The following is a 21398-nucleotide window of genomic DNA, read 5'->3' on the forward strand; positions in this document are numbered from 1 at the left end:
TGTTAAATCTCTTCTTTTAAACTTCGCAGTAGTTGTCTCTTTGTTTTTCCAACACTCTTAAGGTAGAGATGACACTGGGTGTTTTGCAAAGCTGTAGAGCTTGGTAGCGCTGCTGCTATTGTATTATTGGGATTTGAATTATTTGAGGAATCAGGGACCAAAATTTCAACTTTTTTTTTTTTTTTTTTTTTTTTGAGACGGAGTCTTGCTCTGTCACCCAGGCTGGAGTGCAGTGGCACGATCTCAGCTCACGGCAACCTCCATGTTCTGGGTTCAAGCAATTCTCTTGCCTCAGCCTCCCAAGTAGCTGGGATTACAGGCATGTGCCACCACACCAGGCTAATTTCTGTATTTTTAGTAGAGACGGGGTTTCACTGTGTTGGCCAGACTGGTCTGGAACGCCTGACCTCAGGCGATCTGCCTGCCTCGTCCTCCCAAAGTGCTGGGATTATAGTACTATGCCCAGCCAAGAATTTCAACTTTGAATACCTCCTTCTGTGGAAAGAGATAGTAAGTAGAAGATAACGTTTACTCCAATGCAATCCCCTCCTATGTGTGGAAACTTTCGAGTACTAGAGAAATAGGCCCCCTCCCTTACACTTCTGTTTGCCTTAATGTCAAAACTTAGATTTTTCTTTGAGGTCCTGGCCTCATTAGCATATTTCTGAGTTTTATAGAATCCTGTGATGTTTCTCAGTATTTCCTGCTTTCACACTGGCTCTCCCTCACGTTCTCTCATGACTTTCTCTTCCAGTGACCTAGACTTTAACTTCAGGGTAAAGCAACGTTCTGACCTCTAGGATGATTCTAGCTGATCATCCCCCAGAGCCGAGGGATCCAGACCCTGGCTTTGCATGCTGTTCGATGTGGAATCCTAGGGTAGAGGTATGGCAGGAGTTGGATCCTTGGATTAAAAGCCCCAGGTCTTTATCAGTAGGGTGATCAAGGAAGAGGTATCCAGTCTGTGGACAGACTCATGCCAGCTGAGTTTACACCACCATTTGGGAATAGGCTTTCTCAGACTAGGGTCACCCCTCCTAAGTTGGGGGCCAGTGACATCAAGGTGAGGAGGAGTGGAAGACAGAAAGAGTAAATAACGTCAGATGAGAAATTTTAGTCCCAAAACTGTTTCTAAATAATTGGACAAACAACTTTAATGAAGTACTTACTTTTCTTCAGTACTGGAAACTTCGCAACCAAGTGATAATTCAAGGATAATTATGTTTAGATAAAAGTTTAGGCTCCTAAGGTTTAGAGTCGGCAGGGAAGAGGGCAGAGGGCAGTCAGTAGATGAGGACACTTGTCAAAATCTAACCTCAAGATCTTCTTGTCCAGCCAGCCTCAACAGATGGAATTAAAACAACCAAATGATGACTCTATGGAGAGTCCTGTTTCTGAAATCATAATATTGGTGGAAGAACCGGGCAGCTAAGACCCAAACTAGCTCCTGTGATAGGTCTGGCTCCTTAGTCTGTAGCCAGAGTGATGCATAAAAAAAGTCAGTTTGGAGAAAAAAAAAAAAAAAAAGGTGGTCTGAATCTCTTAATTAAGACTTTTCAATGACTCCTTGTTTTCTATAAATGTCAAGCTCTGAAACTTTATCTATTTGGGGTGGAAAGAAAGACTTTACTTATTTTTCAAGACACATTTCAGATATTTTACTTACAATGCCTTCTAATCTCTCAACTTGGGCTAAGAGTGTTTCCTCTGGGCACTCATCCTCCTCAGCAGACATCTGTATCAGAGAAGTTCTCATCTTTAGTGAATTAATTTATTTTGTTTTGCTCTCCTTCCAGTAGATTCTGAGATCCTGATGGTACACATGGACAGAGTAGGGGCCCAATACGTATTATTGAATAAATGAGGCATTCTGTTTGGATTGTTTGAAGCAGTTTGAAATAATTATTTCTTAAGCCCTTCCTCTCATTAATGTATTTTTCTCTGGCCTTTCTTATTGTCTGGGCAGTTGTTCTTTCTATAATCTAGACAATGCCTGCATGATATAAACCAAGACTTAGTAACATAGCAGAGTTTCAGCCTACACTAGAGTTATGGTGCTTTGATGAAGATTGATGTGCTGTTTGAACGGATCAATTCTTGATTGCTTCTCCACACCCCCAACAACTGTCATTAGGTTTTCCTTTATGAATAATGCACAGAACTTCCTTCTGAGAGCAAGATCATCTCTGTCTTGTTCATCTGTGTATTTCTCTGTATTCTCTTACCTAAAACTGTGCCTGTCACATAGTAGGTGAATGAATGACTCTTGTTAAATCCAGCCACTTTTTGGGAATTTGTATTCTCCTGTTGCACTCCCTCGCCAGTACCTGCTGCTTGGAAGAATAATGTTCTTTTCACTCCTTAGGAATACCCATTCTTATAATATCTATAAAACTTCTGTGGTCGGTGAGGTATATCTACAACAGCATGCATGGATTGGGATTGGCATATAAGCTGTTTTTTTTTTTTTTTCGTTTAGAGAAAATTGCACAAAAGTTGCAGTTTCTGTGTTTAGCATTATAGCATGTGATAACTATGAGAGTGTTGGAGACTTGTTAGTGAGTGACAAGTGTCTAAATGAGCAGATTTAATTGTACTATTGAGGAAGAAACAAATTACTCTTCTCCTGGTGAATTAATATTTGTCTAACCATTCAGTTACATTTAATAAATTACCTCTATTAAAGCTTTAAAGTGACTTAACCTAGAGGTAACAGCAGAGTTAATATAATTCGTTTAAATGTGTGAGTTAGATCTTTGTTTCTCCACCCACTAGGTGGAGCATTTTTTCAATGCTTTCTTTTAGACACTTATCATTTTTGGTAATAAATACCATATTTTGGAAAGAAGATTACTTTTTAAAATATGTAGTCATATCATGCCTGAATGTCAACTTCAACAGGGTAGCCATGCCTGGCTCTGCAAGTTATCTCTACACGATTGCAGGAATGTTATTCCAATAGACTACAATAGAAATGGCACCTCTGCGGCCACTCAGACCTTTTAGAGAAATTCAAGTTAAGGAAAACAATCTCTCAATGCTTTTTATTTTTATTTTGTGGAAGATGTTAATTACCTAGTAATGTTTGCATGATAGGGAGGCTGAAACTGAGATGTGCACTCTCCTATAGCAAAGGTGGAAAGGAGTAATTAACATCAACAATTCAAACTACTCTAGGAATCTAAAACTGAACACAAAATTTTCTTTTCTTTTCTTTCTTTCTTTTTTTTTTTTTTTTTGAGACAGAGTCTGTCTCTGTCGTCCAGGCTGGAGTGAAGTGGCGTGATCTCGGCTCACTGCAACCTCCGCCTCCCGGGTTCACGCCATTCTCCTGCCTCAGCCTTCTGAGTAGCTGGGACTACAGGTGCCCGCCACCACGCCCAGCTAATTTTTTTGTATTTTTCGTAGAGACAGGGTTTCACCATGTTAGCCAGGATGGTCTTGATCTCCTGACCTCGTGATCCACCTGCCTTGGCCTCCCACAGTGCTGGGATTACAGGCGTGAGCCACCGCGCCCAGCCTGAACAAAGAATTTTCTAGCAAGTCAGTTGGAAATGTTTTATAAATTAGTTGGTCATTAAAATAACTCCTGTGTTACCTGTTAAACATAAAAGATTATTCAAGATAATCCCAAACATACTTCATAACAAGGCTCAGCATGAGAAGAGGGAAAATGATCCAGTATTTAGTGTGTATATAGATCTAAATCTGCTTGAATTTGATAGGAAGGAAAATATGTCATTTGATGAAACTGAAGGATTCGTTGTAATTATTAGATAGAGTGTGATTCCTAAAATTATAGCAAGCACATGATAAGGCAGAACTTTTAAATTATAGGTTTGGCTGGTACATGCAACAAAAGACCTGCACTGGCCTATGTAACAACAGGAGTAACAATGTGATAATTATAAGCTACACTTTACCGCTCACATTCGCAAGTGTAATTTAATGAATAGATTAACAGGCTGCAAAAAAGAAAAAGATTAACATTAACAACGGTCTGTTTTGTGCCACATACTGTGCTAGATACGTGACTGTTACTGATTGATTTAATTCTCATATTCACCCTGGAAGGTGGACATCGTTTCTATTTTATATACTGCATTTCTGCAAGGTTATAAATGCTCATGATTATTTAGAACACTGAAGTTAGTTTGACCTCAAATCTCATACTATGTCTGCTATACTAGGATGACTCTTAAATGCAGTTTATTAGTAAAACAAGCCTTGGAATATTTTAAGAAAGAGCAATTGTGATATCTACTAAAACAACAATATTATGAGCAACAAACTCGGCTCAACTGGTCAAATATTATTTGCTATGGGTGATAAAATGGGGCATCCTGCTCATTTTTAAAGCTCTTTTGGTATTGCTTGATAAAAAGGTTCTTCTTGAATTTCTTGTTTGCTCAAGCCACTTTAAAAATGATCTCTAAAGTGACCTTATGTCTGCTATAATGATGATCTCTATAAATGTCACAGTTACTTAAAACGCCCCAAAAATGTTCAAGTGAGAAGTGTTTGGCTTAAACAAACCGGTATAGGCATGGAGATTGAAAATGTCAAAGTAAGCTGTGATCTTACCAAGGAAGTTTTATATGTATATAAAATAACTGGGAGCCTGGGATACTTTTGCTTCAGTTAGAAAAAAGTGTTTCTATAAAATTATATTGGCCGGGTGCAGTGGCTCACGCCTGTAATCCCAGCACTTTGGGAGGACTAGACGAGTGGATCACGAGGTCAGGAGATTGAGACCATCCTGGCTAACACGGTGAAACCCCGTGTCCCCTAAAAATAAAAAAAATAAAAAAGAAAAAAGACCAGGTGTGGTGGCAGGCGGCTGTAGTCCCAGCTACTCGGGAGGCTGAGGCAGGAGAATGGCGTGAACACGAGAGTCAGAGCTTGCAGTGAGCCGAGATCGCGCCACTGCACTCCAGCCTGGGGGACAGAGCGAGACTCCGTCTCAAAAATAATAATAATAATAAAATAAAATAAATACGTAAATACAATTATATTAATACTTAGCTAATGCTGCCCATATTTTATATTATACAGACAATAATCTGCACAATAAAGTGAAAATTAATGTCAAATTACACAGGTTCACTAATAACTTTTCTGTATGGATTTTCATACATTAATGATAGTAAAATAAATATTCATTAAGGGCTTACTGAATTTTAAACACTGTAATGTACTTCTCAAAAATTATGGCTTTTAATCCTTGCAACAAGTCTGCAAACGGGGTATTCTTGTCTCTGTGTTAAAGAAAAGGCGGGTTGAGCTAAATGAAGTTAAGAAACTTGCCCAGAGTTACATAGGTTAGATAAACATCTAGCCTGACATTCAACCTACATAAGTCCATGACCAAAGCTGGTGATTTTAACTATGCTTCTATACTGCTTATAATTAGATATTATTTTATTTACTTATTCATCATTCATTCACTCACTCATTATTTGTTGAGACAGAGTTTCACTCCTATCACTCAGGCTGGAGTGCAATGGTGCGATCTCGGCTCACAGCACACTCCACTTCCTCGGCTGGGACTAAAGGCATGCGTCACCACACCTGGCTTATTTTTGTATTTTTTGTAGAGACAGGATTTTTGTCATGTTGCCCAGGCTGGTCTCAAACTCCTGGGTTCAAGCGATCCACCTGCCTCAGTCTTCCAAGGTGCTGGGATTATAGGCATGAGCCACCATTCCCCGTGTATTATTTTAAATAAAAGCATTGATTTTTTTAAATGAGCAGTGGGAAATTTCTTCCTATTATTGCCTTTTTGTGTATTTATTTTTTACAGGGAACCAAAGTCCTGCAGATGTTCATGTGGTACCTGAATCCACGGCAAGTCTTTGATCTTTCTCAGGAAGGGCCAAAAGATGCGTAAGTCTGGAAATACTCTCCATGGTCCATAAGTATTTTAGGCAAGTGAGCACTTTCTGCTTCATTATCTGATTACCTTGTGAGGTATTTCCTGACCGTCTGTCATCTACTTTCTCACCTGTATCTCCTTCCTTTAAAACTTCATCTAAAGTTCTCTCCTACTCTTTCTTGGCTTAGTTCCCTTCAAAACATATCTTCTCAGCTATTAACTCAGGATACGTCTAGTGTGTTTGTTACTTACATGTGTGTAACTGCAGACTGTTCTCCACAAATCTGTGAATTGAGAAAGGACTCATTGTTTTTCTATTTCTTCATGTACAACTTTGGAGATGCACATTAGTGGGAATGTAAATGTATGTCTGTGGAGGGTGGAGCCATATTTGTTTACAAACATTTGAACTGAAAATAGTGTATGTGTGCGCGCGCGCGCCTGCGTGTGTACAAGAGAGAGAATCAATTGATTATACCTGAGGACTCTGCACAAGTGTGGGGAAGACATATTAATTCCTGCTCAATCCCTTTTCTGAGCTTCTCAGAAATCTCATTCCCTGCTTTTGTTAGAAGTGTTTAAAACAAAGTCTAGATTGTAGGTGACCCATATCCTGTTTCTCCCCCTTGGTGGAGAGGCACACAGTGGAAAAGACCAAGGACACTTCTGCTGTTCTCTGTCTCCCTGTTTTAAGTTCATGTACTAGGATAGTTCAGATGTTATCTGATAAATGTTAGAACGCAAGGATACCATTTATTTTTTAATAAGTAACAATGTCAGAAGGTGATTTCTAGATAAATAGTATTATTGTATAAAATGGATAAATTACTTATTTTAAGCATGTAGGAGATTAGGAAATATTAAAATTAATTTGTTATTTTCTTATTGTATAAATTTCTTTGCCAGTTGAGTTTGCTGCAAGATTCTTTCTCTCTCTGTCCCTATAATACACACACACACCGCCCCCCCATATATTTATTTTTTTTCTATACTTTATTGTGCTAAGGCAAATCTACTATCCTGGGATGTGCCATTTTAGGAGCTTGTTTTCTTAAGATTTTATCACTTTAGTTAGACCCTAGAGAGACACTTCAGAGGTCACCATAAAGAACATGGTAGGACAGGAAATATTTTCAGAAGAAACCCATATTTTGTGATTTAAATAGGTGATATTTTCTCAATTACAGCCTCTCACAGCTTCACCTAAGCAAAATATTTAGCAGGAGCAGTGTCACTGCATTTTTCTGAGAGCCAAGAGGAAAGACAAAATGATCTTATTTCAAGCAGGGAAGTTTGAAATAAAGAAAAATCAGTCAATCTTCCCACTTTGGGTTGGAGGTAAAAGTGGTGTGTAAGTGACTGAGCTGAGAGACCGACTAGATGGAATCGTAGATGTGATAGTAATGATAATGGGGAAGCCTCCCCATCTCGCTGAAAAAGATTTCTTAGGATTAAGAGTAGAAAGTGTAAGTTAGAAAAAGTAAATACATCCAGGGAAAGCTAGTAAATATAAAGAGGGGATATATAAGGACTATTGATTATCAATTAATGATGATTTTCTTGGGGAAAGGAGAAGAGGAAATGATGGGAAAAGGGAAAGAAAGAAGTCAAAACTAATGAGAAAAATAACGTTGACATGTAATAGAAGTTATGGGAAATAAAACTAGGACATCCTAAAATCCCTTAAATTCCAACGTTGAATTATTCATTCAAAAATAATGTCTGATGCCTACACCTGTTCCACTTGTGGGAGTCATTCCTCCTGTGGTTACTTGGGACCTATGATAGTATTGTCATCCTCACGATTATACATTTTCTCCAGTGGACACCACCCCTACCCATGTTGTCCTCTGCTTTCTCTCTGCTCTAGCCAGTGAAATGTTCTTTTGTTTACTTTTTCTTCTATTTCCTCTACAGGCTTGAACTGTATAGGAAAGTACCAAATCTGCGAATTCTGGCCTGTGGTGGGGATGGAACGGTAGGTCCCTGAAAGAGAATCCAGTTCTCTGCCAATTCTATATTTCTTATTGTTTTCTTGTGCCACTTCTTTTTATTCTTTGCCCATTCTTTCCAATCCCCTAACACACACAGATCTCTCATGTGAATCAAAGCCCCTAAGAGTAACAAAGGACTTTTTATTTTCCTTATGAATACATACTTGATCGTTCTAAAGTGTGCTTCATTCCCTCCACTGTGCTGTATTCTTTCCTGTGCCATGAAGTAGGGATGTGGTCAAATCATTAAAATGAAGATTATAGATAAATTCCTTTTAAAATATAAGCTGACCTGTTTCCTTTTTTTTTTTTTTTTTTCTCCGAGACAGAGTCTCGCTCTGTTGCCCAGGCTGGAGTGCAGTGGCGCAATCTCGGCTCACTGCAAGCTCCACCTCCTGGGTTCACGCCATTCTCCTGCCTCAGCCTCCTGAGTAGTTGGGACTGCAGGTGCCTGCCACCACGCCTGGCTAATTGTTTAGTAGAGCGTGGGTTTCACCGTGTTAGCCAGGATGGTCTCGATGTCCTGACCTCGTGATTCGCTCGCGTTGGCCTCCCAAAGTGCTGGGATTACAGGCGTGACCATTTATTCTTAATAATTTGGCCACAGTAGGGAGAAATACGTGGACACAATTGAATTATTACATTTTTTTTTTACTAGTGGGACTAAAACTCAGAATATTGACTGTTGTTTTGCCCTAAAGATTATTAATTGGTCCTATTTATATTCTTTTTTGTTGATACATTTTACATGTATATGGACTATGTGTGATATTTTGTTACATGCATAGAATGTGTAATGTCAAGGTTTGGAGGTATCCATTACCTAGATGATAATTTCTATGTGTTGGGAACATTTCAAGTTCTCTTTTCTAGCTACTTTGAAATACATAATACATTGTTGCTGACTGTACTCACCCTACTCTGCCATTGAACATTAGAACTTATTCCTTCTATTGGACTGTATGTTTGTATTTGTTTATGAAAAAAACGTGGAATTGGGCTGAAGGTTAATATCATGGATATATTTTTTCCTGTTTATTATGCCTCATCTGTTTTCTTCATTTGGCCTCTACTTATAGTGATATATTTAACAAAGTAAAGAATTGAGAATCATGACATTTAGCTTGTATTGTCTGGTTCTTTTTCTTCTGGATTTGGAATCTGATCTCATAGGATCTATGATTGTATCATGAACTATCTTTAGCTTTTCTCTAATTTCCCTAATTAGAATGTTTTATTCTCAAAGGTAGCAACAAAATCTTCCAATACTATCTCTCTTAGCACATAAGCACTTAATGTAGGGTTGGATGCACATTATATACCAATAAATGCAATCACAATGAAATAGAACTGTGATTTTTATCGGTCTTTCAGATACTCTGTGGAGAATAAAAACAATGTTCAGTTGGGAAAAATAGTCTTTATCTTTCTTCAAGGTTTATATTACACAATATTAGTTTATAAAATGCATTATAATGTCTTACAGCAAAGAAGCCAAACCTATTTAACTTTTTAAAATCCAACGGTTTTCAAAATTATTTGGCCATGGAATTTTTTTCCCACACAATACCAATTTTCAATTGATTTTATTGTTCTAGGGAGACATATTTAAGGGATGTGCTAGGGCAAAATTTCCCAACTTTCTTTAGTAAGAATTACATCCGAATGAACCCTCTGAGGATGGATATACTGTGTTCTTCCTAACTCAAGCATCCCCCAGCTTAGTTATCTTTAATGAAAGGGTAAACTCATTGTGATTCTGTACCATACCCATAGTTATCTTCCTTATTTTAGCATCTACTTGCCTTCTCATATGACTTCAGATGTCACTCACATCTTTTCTCCTTTTCTAAACCTCAGTGACAAAAACAGGTAAGTTAAGGATGTCGTCCTTCCTCTTTCTTAACTCAAATTCATATAAGCTACGCATAACATCCCCAGATCTTGGACTTCTTTGTTGCCTTGGGTGCTCCACCTCCCAGGCCTCCCCTTCTCCATGGAACCTCCCACTCTACCTCTCCCTCCCTCATTCTCTCTCCTTTCTTCTTTTCTTTTTTCATTCTTTCCTTTTTTTTTTTTTTTTTTTTGACGGAGTATGGCTCTGTCACTCAGGCTGGAGCGCAGTGGCATGATCACAGCTCCCTGCAACCTCTGCCTCCCAGGTTCAAGCGATTCTCTTGCCTCAGCCTCCCGAGTAGCTGGGATGATAGGCATGTGCCACCACACTGGGCTAATTTTTGTATTTGTAGTAGAGACGAGGTTTCACCATGTTAGCCAGGATGGTCTTGATCTCCTGACCTCGTGATCCACCCGCCTTGGCCTCCCAAAGTGCTGGGATTACAGGTGTGAGCCACATGTCTGCCTGTCTTCCTTCTTTACTCAGCAGATATGTGGAGGAAGCACTGTGCTAGGTCATGTAGTATTGAGATATTCTCTGCAATTAGGTGAATATTTGAAAGCATGGGATTCCAATGAACAAAGGATAAAGAGGAAAGACAGCCAAGTCCACACACTTGTGAAACCTATAATTATGGGGTCTGAGCCAAAGTCCAAAAGGAAAATAAATGAAAAAATAGAAGAATAGGACAACCACCAGTCTGTTCTGGCAAGTAAACAAACCAAAAAAGGAGTTTCAAGAAAGAGGCAGTAGTTAACGTTTTTAAGGAGACACTGAAAAGTTACCATTGCATATGGAGTTTCAAGAAAGCAGTTTCAATAGAGTATTTGGGGCAAAACCCAGAATGATGAGTAAGTGAATGTTGGTACAATCTTAATAAATTCCTAATGGACAGATCCGATTACAGTTTCAAATGTCTGTGATCTCTCTGATGCCATTGTCAGCCTCTTGACATGTAGACTACCTCCTTCTACTTTTCATATCCAGTCTTTTCAAGCAACTCTTCATTAATGATACCATAATTTATGAGTATTCCATAAGGGTAACAATTTTTTTTTAATGTGGTAGGTACTTTTTCCTCTTAGGGACATTATGTATATTTTAACTTCTGTTTTTACCTCCTCTGATGTAATTCACAAATGTACTAGTCATTTACACTTGGGTGTCCCATGGCCACTTGCATTCAGCATGCCTAAAATAAAAGTAGTACATTTACCCTAGAGTTGGTGCATTTAGACTAATTATTTTTGTCAGTGGTAACATCTGTAGTTAAAATACTCAGAATCAAGACTTTGCTTATCTTGTACCTTATATAAACCCAAGTTTAATTTACCTTGTTAGAATAAGAGGTTTTGTGAAAAACATGGGGTATATGAAATGTTTATCATGGTATGTGACTGATATTTTTTTGTTTTGTTTTGTTTGTTTTCTATCACTGTAGAAGCTGGCAGAATGCTGCCAGTAAAGTGACAAAGCTCAGGGAGAAATCAGAAATTAAATATTTTTGACTGACTAGGATGAGGCTGTATTACCCCATAACCAAATTAGTTTAAATTAAGAGTATTATTTAAGATACAGAAAGTATTATTTAAGGTATAGAAAGTTTGCACTACTTTGGAAAAAAGTTCTTAGGCTTCAATATTAGCTACTTTAATTGTATGTTATTTAAAAACTACATGAAAAGCCAGGTATGGTGACTCACGCCTATAATCCCAGCACTTTGGGAGGCTGAGGTAAGCACATCACTTGAGGTCAGGAGTTTGAGACCAGCTTGGCCAACCTGGTGAAACACCATCTCTATTAAAAATACTAAAATTAGTTGGGCATGGTGGTGCATGCCTGTAATCCCAGCTACTTGGGAGATTGAGGTGGGAGAATTGCTTGAACCCAGGAGGTGGAGGTTACAGTGAGCCAAGATTTTACTACTGCACTCCAGCCTGGGTGACACAGTGAGATTCTGTCTCAAAAACAAACAAACAAACAAACAAAAACAAAAACAAAACCAAGGAAGCAGAGGGATACATTCCCCAATAATGCACTTGGAAGTAACCTTTGGCAGGTTCCTTAACCTCTTTTGAGACTTCCTAAATCTACAAAGAAATGCATTCAGATCTCTAAGGTTCTTATAGCTATAGCATTATAGTAATATAGACTATTGTTCAAGATAACTTTAATGCAAGCCACATTTGTACAATTTTGAATTTTCTAGAAGGTACTTTTAAAAAGGTAAAAAGCAAGTGAAATTAATTTATAATATATTTTATTTATCTAAAATAGTATCATTTCAATATGTGTTAATTTATAAACATTAAGATATTTTATGTTCTATTTGTACAGTCTTCAAAATCTAGCATACATTTTATACTTACAGCACATCCAATTTGGATGAGCTATATTTGAGTGCTGGATCACCACGTGTGGCCAATGGCTGCTGCGTTGGGCAGTGCAGGTGTAGTCTCTTTGTTACTGGCTTGTACAATTCAGAGGCTGTCACATAGTTACAGCTGTCAGATGGTCTGATTCCATTTTCAGATCTCTTGGCTTCAATAAAATTCAGCTAACTCAAGAATGATCTCAAACCTTCATGTTTGTAAATGAGAAGTAGCCTGTCCTTGGTCATGTGATAAATTTGTATTTTCTCACTTCCTTGGCCACGTTGACACCTATTCAACTCCCAATGGCTGTCACCCTGCTGAAATATTGACGAGCACATGAACTGATTTCTTCAGGTACCCTCATTATGGCTCCTTAAGGTGTGACCTATGGTCCCTATCTATCTGGCTCCTGACTTTGGTGAACTTGGCTGGATCTGCAAGTCTACCTTTAAACATTTTAATTATTTCCGAAAGGCCTGATGTTAAATTGACTCCAGCCATCCACTTCATGCTTACTTCTTGTTCTATTGGCTTCCCTAGATGAAAAGACATCTAAAATGGTAGGTATCCCCATGTCCTGACTCACCACAGCTAATGCAAAGAAAGAAGTATTATTTTCCTTTAATCGATATGGACAATCATCTCTCATCCTAAGCCCCTTTCCTCATTCATCCTCAGCCTAGTTATATTTCATAGTCTCTCATGAGTAAGCACACAGTGTACCCTCAGTGTGGATTCTATAGTGTTTCAAGAAAAGGTCATATTCTGACTTTTATCTTGATTTCTTTTGGGCTAATTTTAAGCACATTTCTTTTAACACATGTTGGCTTTATTAAGTGCAAACATACATTAAGGTATCAAAAGGAGGAATCATCATGCACATATTCAAAAGGGTCCCCCAGTCATCCAATACTGTGTGGTCATTTTCTTTCAGAGTTCAGCAAAACTCTTGTTTTCCTTTGATTTCCCAAAGTGAGTGTCCTTCACTTTTTGGCCTGCATGTACTACAAGGCAGTGCAACGTGCATCTGTTTTGTTGGAAGAAATATCAGTTCGCTGTCATCTCCACTCTTCAGCCACCCCCATGTTATTATACTGCAGAAAGAAAATATTGCTCAAAATGCACTTGGTAAACATTCAGTGACAACGAATGCTAAAAACGGCCAGATGGTGGCAGCATTGACCAGCTGCTGCTGTGCATGGCTGCTCAGGGACAAAGCGGAGGACCTGGTGTTCTCAATCTGTCAGCCCTGCTTTTCCTAGGAAGGAAGGAAAGAACTTTGCAAGCTGGGAAATCATTAGGCCCAATCGGGATAACTTTCTTCAGTTCTGGTGGAAAATATACCAAGTGCAATATGTCGCAATTAATTAAATAATGTAATTGAAAGGGTGCCAGGTGAGCTGGTGGAGATGATTTGGGAAAATACGAAAGCCGTGGCAGAGTTCCTGCCCATGGAACCTTTCAATGTGCAGTGTGGACTTCAGGTGGAAACAGGTTCTGGATTACTGTAAAGACAGAGCTTCCAGTAACAGCTTTAAGATCTTTTGTAAAGTTTTTCTCTAAGGACAAAGACACAGATTGTTTCCCAAGATTTTTTTTATGTCTCCTGCTATTGTAAGTGTGTATTTGTTTCCATTTTGTTTTTTGTAGCCCCTTTTTACTGCAGGGCAGCTCTGCTTTCACTGTTCTTTATAGTCTGCAAAAGAAAGGCTTCCTGATTTGATGGCAGCCAAAGGTGGGGCTGATTTGCAAACTCAGGGCTCAACTTTAAGTGGAGAAATGGGAAGAGGACATTTTGCTTCTAGGAAACCGGGCCTTTATTGACGAAGTGAGAAAAGAGGAAGAAAAGCTAGCTGAGTCATAGTAACTAATGTTAGTTTAGCATTTCCTGTTTGTCAGGCACTAGCTAAGCAGTGTCTACACATGAGTTGATGAAACAACTCTAAAAGACAGGCATTATTATTACTTTTGCTGTACAGATGTGAGAGGAGCTTGGAGAGATTAAATGACTTGCCTAAACTCACCAGCCAGTTTGTGGTGGGGCTGAGCTCCCTGCCGCTCAGTACCCCACACTTCTGCGCTGTGCTGTCTTCCAGGGACACCGGCTGCTGGGGAGTGCTGATAGAGCTGCTGGCTGAGAAAAACTATTCAGGAGCTGTGGAGGGGGCGATATAGACCCACCTCAGCCAGAGAACTATTAGCCTAATGTCGGTTGTCTGTGGGAGAATTTCAAGACAAAACAAAATCCGTGCTGTGAAAGGCAGGAGGCCTTTGATGACTCCAAGGGTGATGGAATGATGAAATGCAAGATTTTCTGCTTATATTCAGGAGACAGTGACATATTTGATCATTTGGCTACAGAAAAAAGGAGACAGAATCTATTCATCTGGTTCATAAAGCAAATCGATGGATGAGAGGCAAAGCACCTTTACATTCACACCCTGTGTACTTGTCCTTTTCTGCATAGACCAAGGGTAAAAGGAGAAGCGATGGTGAGAAATCCAGGCACCCTGTCGACTCTGCCTTTGTGAGGAATCATAGTTCAGTATCACGAGAACTCCTGACAACCTTCTCTGAGAAAACAGATAGGAACACAGCGTAGAAGATTTGAATGAGGGCTGTTAGAAGACAGCATCAGCTGGGCGCCGTGGCTCATGCCTGTAATCCCAGCACTTTGGCGGGTGGATCACTTTGAGCTCAGGAGTTTGAGACCAGCCTGGGCAACATGGCAAAAGCCCCCCCGTCTCTACAAAGAAAATGCAAAAATTAGCCAGGTGTGGTCCCAGCTGCTAGGGAGTCTGAGGCTGGAGAATCGCTTGAGCCCACGAGGTGGAGGCTGCGGTGAGCTGAGATTGCACCACTCCAGACTGGGCAACAGAGTGAAACTCTGTCTCAAAAAAGACAAAAAAAAAAAAAAAAAAAAGACACAGCATCGATTCATAGAGGTTGTGGGACACGTCACGTACTTCAGAGTCATTTGGAAATTGTTTCCATGGGCAGTGAATTAACCCCTAACGTTCCATCTGTTTCAGTATTAGCATTCCTCCTGCAATGTGAAATTGTTTCTTTGCAAGCTCATCTTCACAGAAAGTTGCTTTATTTGATTTTACTTTTCTATCTCTGAATCACTTTGGTTTCTTTTTTTTTTTTTTTTTTTGAGGCCGGAGTCTGGCGCTCTGTCACCCAGGCTGGAGTGCAGTGGCGGATCTCAGCTCACTGCGCCTCCCGAGTTCCGCCATTCTCCTGCCTCAGCTCCAGTAGCTTCCGGACTGGCTCCCGCCACCTCGCCCGGCTAGTTTTTTTTGTATTTTAGTAGAGGCGGGGTTTCATGTGTTAGCCAGGATGGTCTTGATCTCCTGACCTCGTGATCCGCCCGTCTCGGCCTCCCAAAGTGCATCTTCACAGAAAGTTGCTTTATTTGATTTTACTTTTCTATCTCTGAATCACTTTGGTTTCTAGTAATATTGAATTGTTTTCAGGACTTTCAGATGAGAGCTGGGTTTTTCTATAGATTCTTATGACTCGATCCTGGGGAGATGACAGGTGTATGTCATTGGGCTTGTGGGAAGTCGGGTCGAGCACTTACCAGAGTGAGGCTTTCTGGGCTTCTTTCAGCCCTAGCAGGTCTCACCTTTCTGTGGGCCATGACCTTAGACTGGTTTTCACATTCTGCGCTCCTTTCTTCCTGCCTGCTGAGAGAGCCTCGCTCCAGGACAGCTTGCTGTCGGTAGGGGACGCACTTTTATTTCTCCAAAAGGCAACATCCTGGCTTCCTCTGTTGTTTGCAAGACCAGGAGCCAAGCTGATCCAAGCTTTTACCCCGGCTCTGCCACTTTGTATTTATTTCTGGCCCTTTGAAGCTGTGTCTTTTATTTTTCTTTTTTCTTTTCTATCATTGTTATGTCTGAGTGAAATGGGATATTGAAAGTGTAAACTCATAGCATTTTCTTTACCCAGAAAAGAGAGACATATTTCAAGCGAGCATAAGAAAAATGTCTAATTTAAATCTGCCTGAAAGAAAATGGGCTGACTTGTAAGTACAAATCATAAAGGAGAGGTTGAATGATCGTCTCTTAGAGAAGCTTTAAAGAGAATGCCTTCTTCTTCCTTATTCGGAAGGGGTGGTGAATTAGATTTCTAAGTTCTCTTGTGGGTCTGTGAGTCTGGCTCTATTCAGGGCTGTTGTTTCTGTAGTTGGTGATCCCAGATGGTGGGCTTTTTCTGAGTGTTTATGTCCTTTTTATGGCCTTTAAGACTCCTTCTTGCAGTTTATTAGAACTGTCTACTTTTACTGTGTTTAATTTGTGCTTTTAGCAGTGCAGAAACAATGTCAAGTACAAACGTCAGAACTAATTTAGCATCAGGCATTTTTGTTTGGACTTCAGTAGCAAGCTTTGTTGGTATTGCACGTAAAAGAAGAGACTAAAGAAGCTCTGGGTCAGAATCTAAGGGTCTGTCTCGGAGCAAGTTCCCCAGTTTAGGGAAATGGACAGACTTTTTGACATTTATAGGTCTGGATTTTTAGTTACCACACGGGGTGAACCGTGTGGTCTGCCTTTTTAGAAGATAAACACAATTTTAGACATAATTGGTAGACAAGCAAGTTTTACAACCTGGGAAGTCATCTTTGTGGAGGAGAAAGAATTTTAGATGGAAGTCAGGAGAACCAGCGTTACCATGACTCTGATACTTCTAATCATTTAGTCTTGAGAAAATTACATGGTTTTTTTGCACCTTAGTTTATCAATCTTCAAGTTCACTGAATTTGATTAAGCAATGTTTAAGGTTTCTTCATCTCCACAGGTTCTAAAAATCACATGCCACTGCTTCCAGGAGTGTCTGTCCGTATCCAGAAGGGGGTTGAGGCTCCCTACACCTTAGCAGTTAAGGGGTTGGCCACTGGCATTAGGCATTCCTATTTTTGAATGCCATTTCTATCATGTAAGCCATGTGATACTAAGGAGGTCACTTACCCTTCCAATTCTCTGTTTCCTTATCTATAAGATGGAAATGAAAATTATATTAGTATCTATTTTACAGATAATGTTTTAAAGTTTAATACAATAATTCATTAAAGGACTTTGCTCAGGGATGGCACATAGAAAGGCATCAGTATGGGCCGGGCGTGGTGGCTCACGCCTGTAATCCCAGCACTTTGGGAGGCCGAGGCGGATGGATCACGAGGTCAGGAGATTGAGACCATCCTGGCTAACATGGTGAAACCCCATCTCTACTAAAAATACAAAAAATTAGCCAGGCATGGTGGTGGGCGCCTGTAGTTCCAGCTACTTGGGAGGCTGAGGCAGGAGAATGGTGTGAACCCAGGAGGCGGAGCTTGCAGTGAGCTGAGATCATGCCACTGCACTCCAGCCTGGGTGACAGATCAAGACTCCATCTCAAAAAAAAAAAAAAGAAAGGCATCGGTATGTCCATCTTTGTGTTACTGTGAACTTCTTGAGAGCAATCTTTCTACCTTATCTGTCACAGTCTAGCTCATTTATCTCTTATTTTGATTGCTTCGTTATGGGTTTTATATGAAGTAGTGTTCAATAAATGAATGATCTAGTATTTTCAAGAAGCATGACTCATACAAATATAGAATGAATACATGTCAAAAAATTTGCTTAGCTCTTTAATGAGGGAACCTGCAAGATAGTAAAGCTGATTTATCAGAACTAGAGAAAAAGAATTATGTACTTCATATCAAAATAATTTTTCTAAATTTGATGCAAAACTGATCAAAGTCCTATGAGAGAATAAAACTATAAACTTTAAAGCAATCATCTCTTCTTGACATTTGTGTCTCTATAGGACGGAAATCTATGTTAACCTACAGTTACACAGTTCTTAGATAGGTCTGCGAAACACTATTTTAGTATGACATTATAAGGACATTCAAGTCCTTTTTTGCCATTTCCAAGTTTTGGTCAATTTTTCTAATTAGTTATAAGACTAAACCCGAAGTATTATTTATCTTAGAAAAAGATTAAACAGGTATATGATTCTAGTTTATAAGTATCAATTTCCTGCCTAAACTTATAATAGATACTAGGTCTGTCCATAATTATGTTTTCATAATGTTTCATTAAGGAAAATAGAGGGATATTTAGGAAAACACTATCAATTTCCAAGATGATACTATAGAGGGCAACCATTTAATAAGTACTTACATGGGCCATGCACCATGTTAAGTGCTCTATGGACATTTTAGTTTAATTAGTAAACAATCGTGTGAGGTACGTATTATTATCCCCATTTTGAAAATCAAGTAAATGAGTCTCAGTGAGGTTAAATAATTTAGTCAAGATTATGCAGCCAGCATGAGTCAGAATTGAAATTCAGTCTGATCCTGAGTTTTACATTCCCTCCTGTGCCCTGTTATACTACCAAAGTCTTAAACTCGGAGAAATTTACAAGCATGTTTCTAGTTAAACACACACATGAATGGTTTTAGTTTTGCTTGTATGACAGAGCATGTGCAAAATGGTCCTTTTTCTTTTAACCATTTTGAAACTGCCAGCGATAAGTGACCTTTCTGTTCCCTACTCACAGAATTAAAACATACATGTGTTAAAGAAAAATAAAATCATTCTGTTTAGCTCTTGGAAGCCTCTGTTTCTCACACTGTTTTCTTTGTAACTTATTTATCTTTCTTATATCTCTTCTGGCCCCCGATATGCCTGTAGGTGGGCTGGATCCTTTCTATCCTGGATGAACTACAGCTGAGCCCTCAGCCTCCCGTGGGGGTCCTTCCTCTGGGGACTGGGAATGACCTGGCTCGAACTCTCAACTGGGGAGGGGTAAGAACTGCTCTCGGGGACTGCCCATATCATCAAACAACAAACCGAATTCTAGATCCACTGATGTCCTAATGGAAGCGGGGTGTGGTAACTGCTGCTGTTGTCCAAGGCATAAGTTATAGTTTGGAATCAAAGTGCCCTTGAGCCCTTATTTGGTCTGGTAGCTTCTTCAGTTTAAACTTATAATCAGCTAGAAGGGAAAGGAAAGCTTAGTATGAGAGAAATAATAGTGGCTAGTACATAGGCCTGCGGCTTTTTGAGGTATCCACTAAAAGATAGTTCGTGAGTTTGGCCTCAAGTCTGTGTGTAAAAGGATCATACAGACTTCAGTTAATCCAGACTGTCAGCCCCAGCTATGATAGCAAATCTGGTTCAACTTTACACGCCTGACTTGGGAGAGTTACGACTTTTTTTTTTGAAAATTAGTGCCATCAGAGCTTTGGCTGTATAGGTACTTACCTGTCCTTTCCACAATGAAGCCAACTTCAGGCAAGCTTGGGGGAAATTGTTCTGCAGTTGCTAAACAGCCATTTATTTCCTTATGTATTTTATAGTACTAAGATAGTAGGAAGGCACACTATATATACATACGCTGTGTATATATACATATACATACACATATGCAGCCCCACCAACATTTATTTATTTATTTTTGAGACACAGTCTCGTTCTGTCGCCAGGCTAAAGTGCAGTGGTGAATCTCAGCTCACTGCAACCTCCGCCTCCCAGGTTCAAGCAATTCTCCTGCCTCAGCCTCCCAAGTAGCTGGGATTACAGGTGCCCGCCACCCTGTGCAGCATTTTTTTTATTTTTGTATGTTTATTAGAGACAGGGTTTCACCATGTTGGCCAGGCTGATCTCGAACTCCTGACCTCGTGATCCACCAGCCTCGGCCTTCCAAAGTGCTGGGATTACAGGCGTGAGTCACTGCACCTGGCCCCCACCAACTTTTTATCTGCTCATAGGAGAGCATTACCTGGGCTGGGCTTTGTGAAAATTATATTCAGATGCTTAGCAGATGTTAGTTGACCTTTGGGCAGATTAATCTTTCACAGGTCTTTTTTTAAAGTAGGTAGTGTAGAAATAAAAAATGTATTTACATGGGGCAACTAAGGTTATTATCAGTGTTAACTTCTCCATTCCAAATCAGGGCCTTGAATATTGAGGACAGTCTATCTTGCTGTCAGTCATGGATCTTCAAGGATTAAGTAGCTCCCTAACAGGGCCATTCCTCAGTGAGACTTGCCTAAGGTCTTGGGAAGAATGGTGTCCTCCAAGGAGGTCAGGGAGAGGTGGTTAAGAGGGAATGTTAATAGACAAACATTGTCAATCCCATCCCTCCTTGATTCTTTCCTTGCCTCTCCAAACACATTTGTTTTGTGTTTCTCCCAAATTCCTCTAGTGAGAGCCACGAGGAGTCCTGTTTTTCACTCTGATAAAAGTAGCCATCCAGCCTCCAGTATGACCCTTAATGTGTACCGGAGACTATTGGTTCTTGCTGTTGACAAAAAATATTCCTGAGCTCAAACCAGCCAGAGCTAGTGTTTCTATGTATCTTACAGTATTGTCTCAAATTTCCCTCAAGGTGAAAAATTTGCTCTCCAAACCTTGCTAATTACAAAATAAACAGAATATAGCGGCTTGGCTCTTCCTTGCATAAAATAGCATTGGCTTCCCTGTTCTCCACTCTGGGCAGCAATGGATATGTTCTCTGATTCCTCAGGGCTACACTGATGAGCCTGTTTCTAAGATCCTGTGCCAAGTGGAAGATGGGACAATTGTACAGCTAGATCGCTGGAACCTCCATGTGGAAAGAAACCCCGACTTGCCTCCAGAAGAACTTGAAGATGGCGTATGTAAGGTTAGAGAGTTTTTTGTTCTTCAGAAAGGAACCCTGGAGCATCGGCCTGAGCTACACGAAATAAATTCCTGGCTGGAGAGTCACGTGCTGATGAATTCCTATGAGATAATGTGATCGTGTTTGAGTTGATGGCTACTAGGGCTATGGGTATAGTAGTACCACCTAATGATTCTGCCCCAATGACTTCTAAAGACCTAGATTCCATACCTGCTTCCAAAGCTCAGGGAGCTCTTCTCTGTCTTCAGCCTCTGCACTAGAAAGGCATGTATTCTGTCTTAATCATTCATGTTACTAGCAAATAACTTAAGATGAAGAAATTTGTTAATTTGGAAGCAATGGGAGCTTATTCTTTCAGTAGAAGTACAACCTCCTGAGATTTCAGGTCTGCTATAAAATATATCGTATGTTGAGGAAGTATTAACTATGGCAATTTTATCACTTTGGTGGGACTTGAAGATACCTCAATAAATGTTTTGACTTCATGTTATTTAAAAAAAATTGACTTAATTTAGATTCAAGCTGCATGTGTGCAAGTTTGTTTCATGGACATATTACATGATGCTGAGGTTTGGGATATGATTGATCCCATCACCCAG

At 39.7% G+C, this 21398-nt stretch overlaps 1 protein-coding gene across 12 annotated transcripts in view; it reads left to right on the forward strand.

Annotated features, from left to right (window-relative positions):
* The window catches only part of DGKI (diacylglycerol kinase iota), a 459603-nt gene that overhangs the window by 243427 nt on the left and 194778 nt on the right, over positions 1–21398 (forward strand). For all 12 annotated transcript variants that reach the window (XM_017957197.3, XM_017957194.3, XM_031665135.1 and 9 more), the window contains 4 exons: positions 5804–5886; positions 7793–7853; positions 18828–18941; positions 20665–20802. In XM_017957197.3, the coding sequence (XP_017812686.1) occupies positions 5804–5886; positions 7793–7853; positions 18828–18941; positions 20665–20802 (396 nt within the window). The remainder of the gene's footprint in view (positions 1–5803; positions 5887–7792; positions 7854–18827; positions 18942–20664; positions 20803–21398) is intronic.

The sequence above is a fragment of the Papio anubis genome, chromosome 4 (genome assembly GCF_008728515.1).
Source record: "Papio anubis isolate 15944 chromosome 4, Panubis1.0, whole genome shotgun sequence".
Taxonomy (NCBI): Eukaryota; Metazoa; Chordata; class Mammalia; order Primates; family Cercopithecidae; genus Papio; species Papio anubis.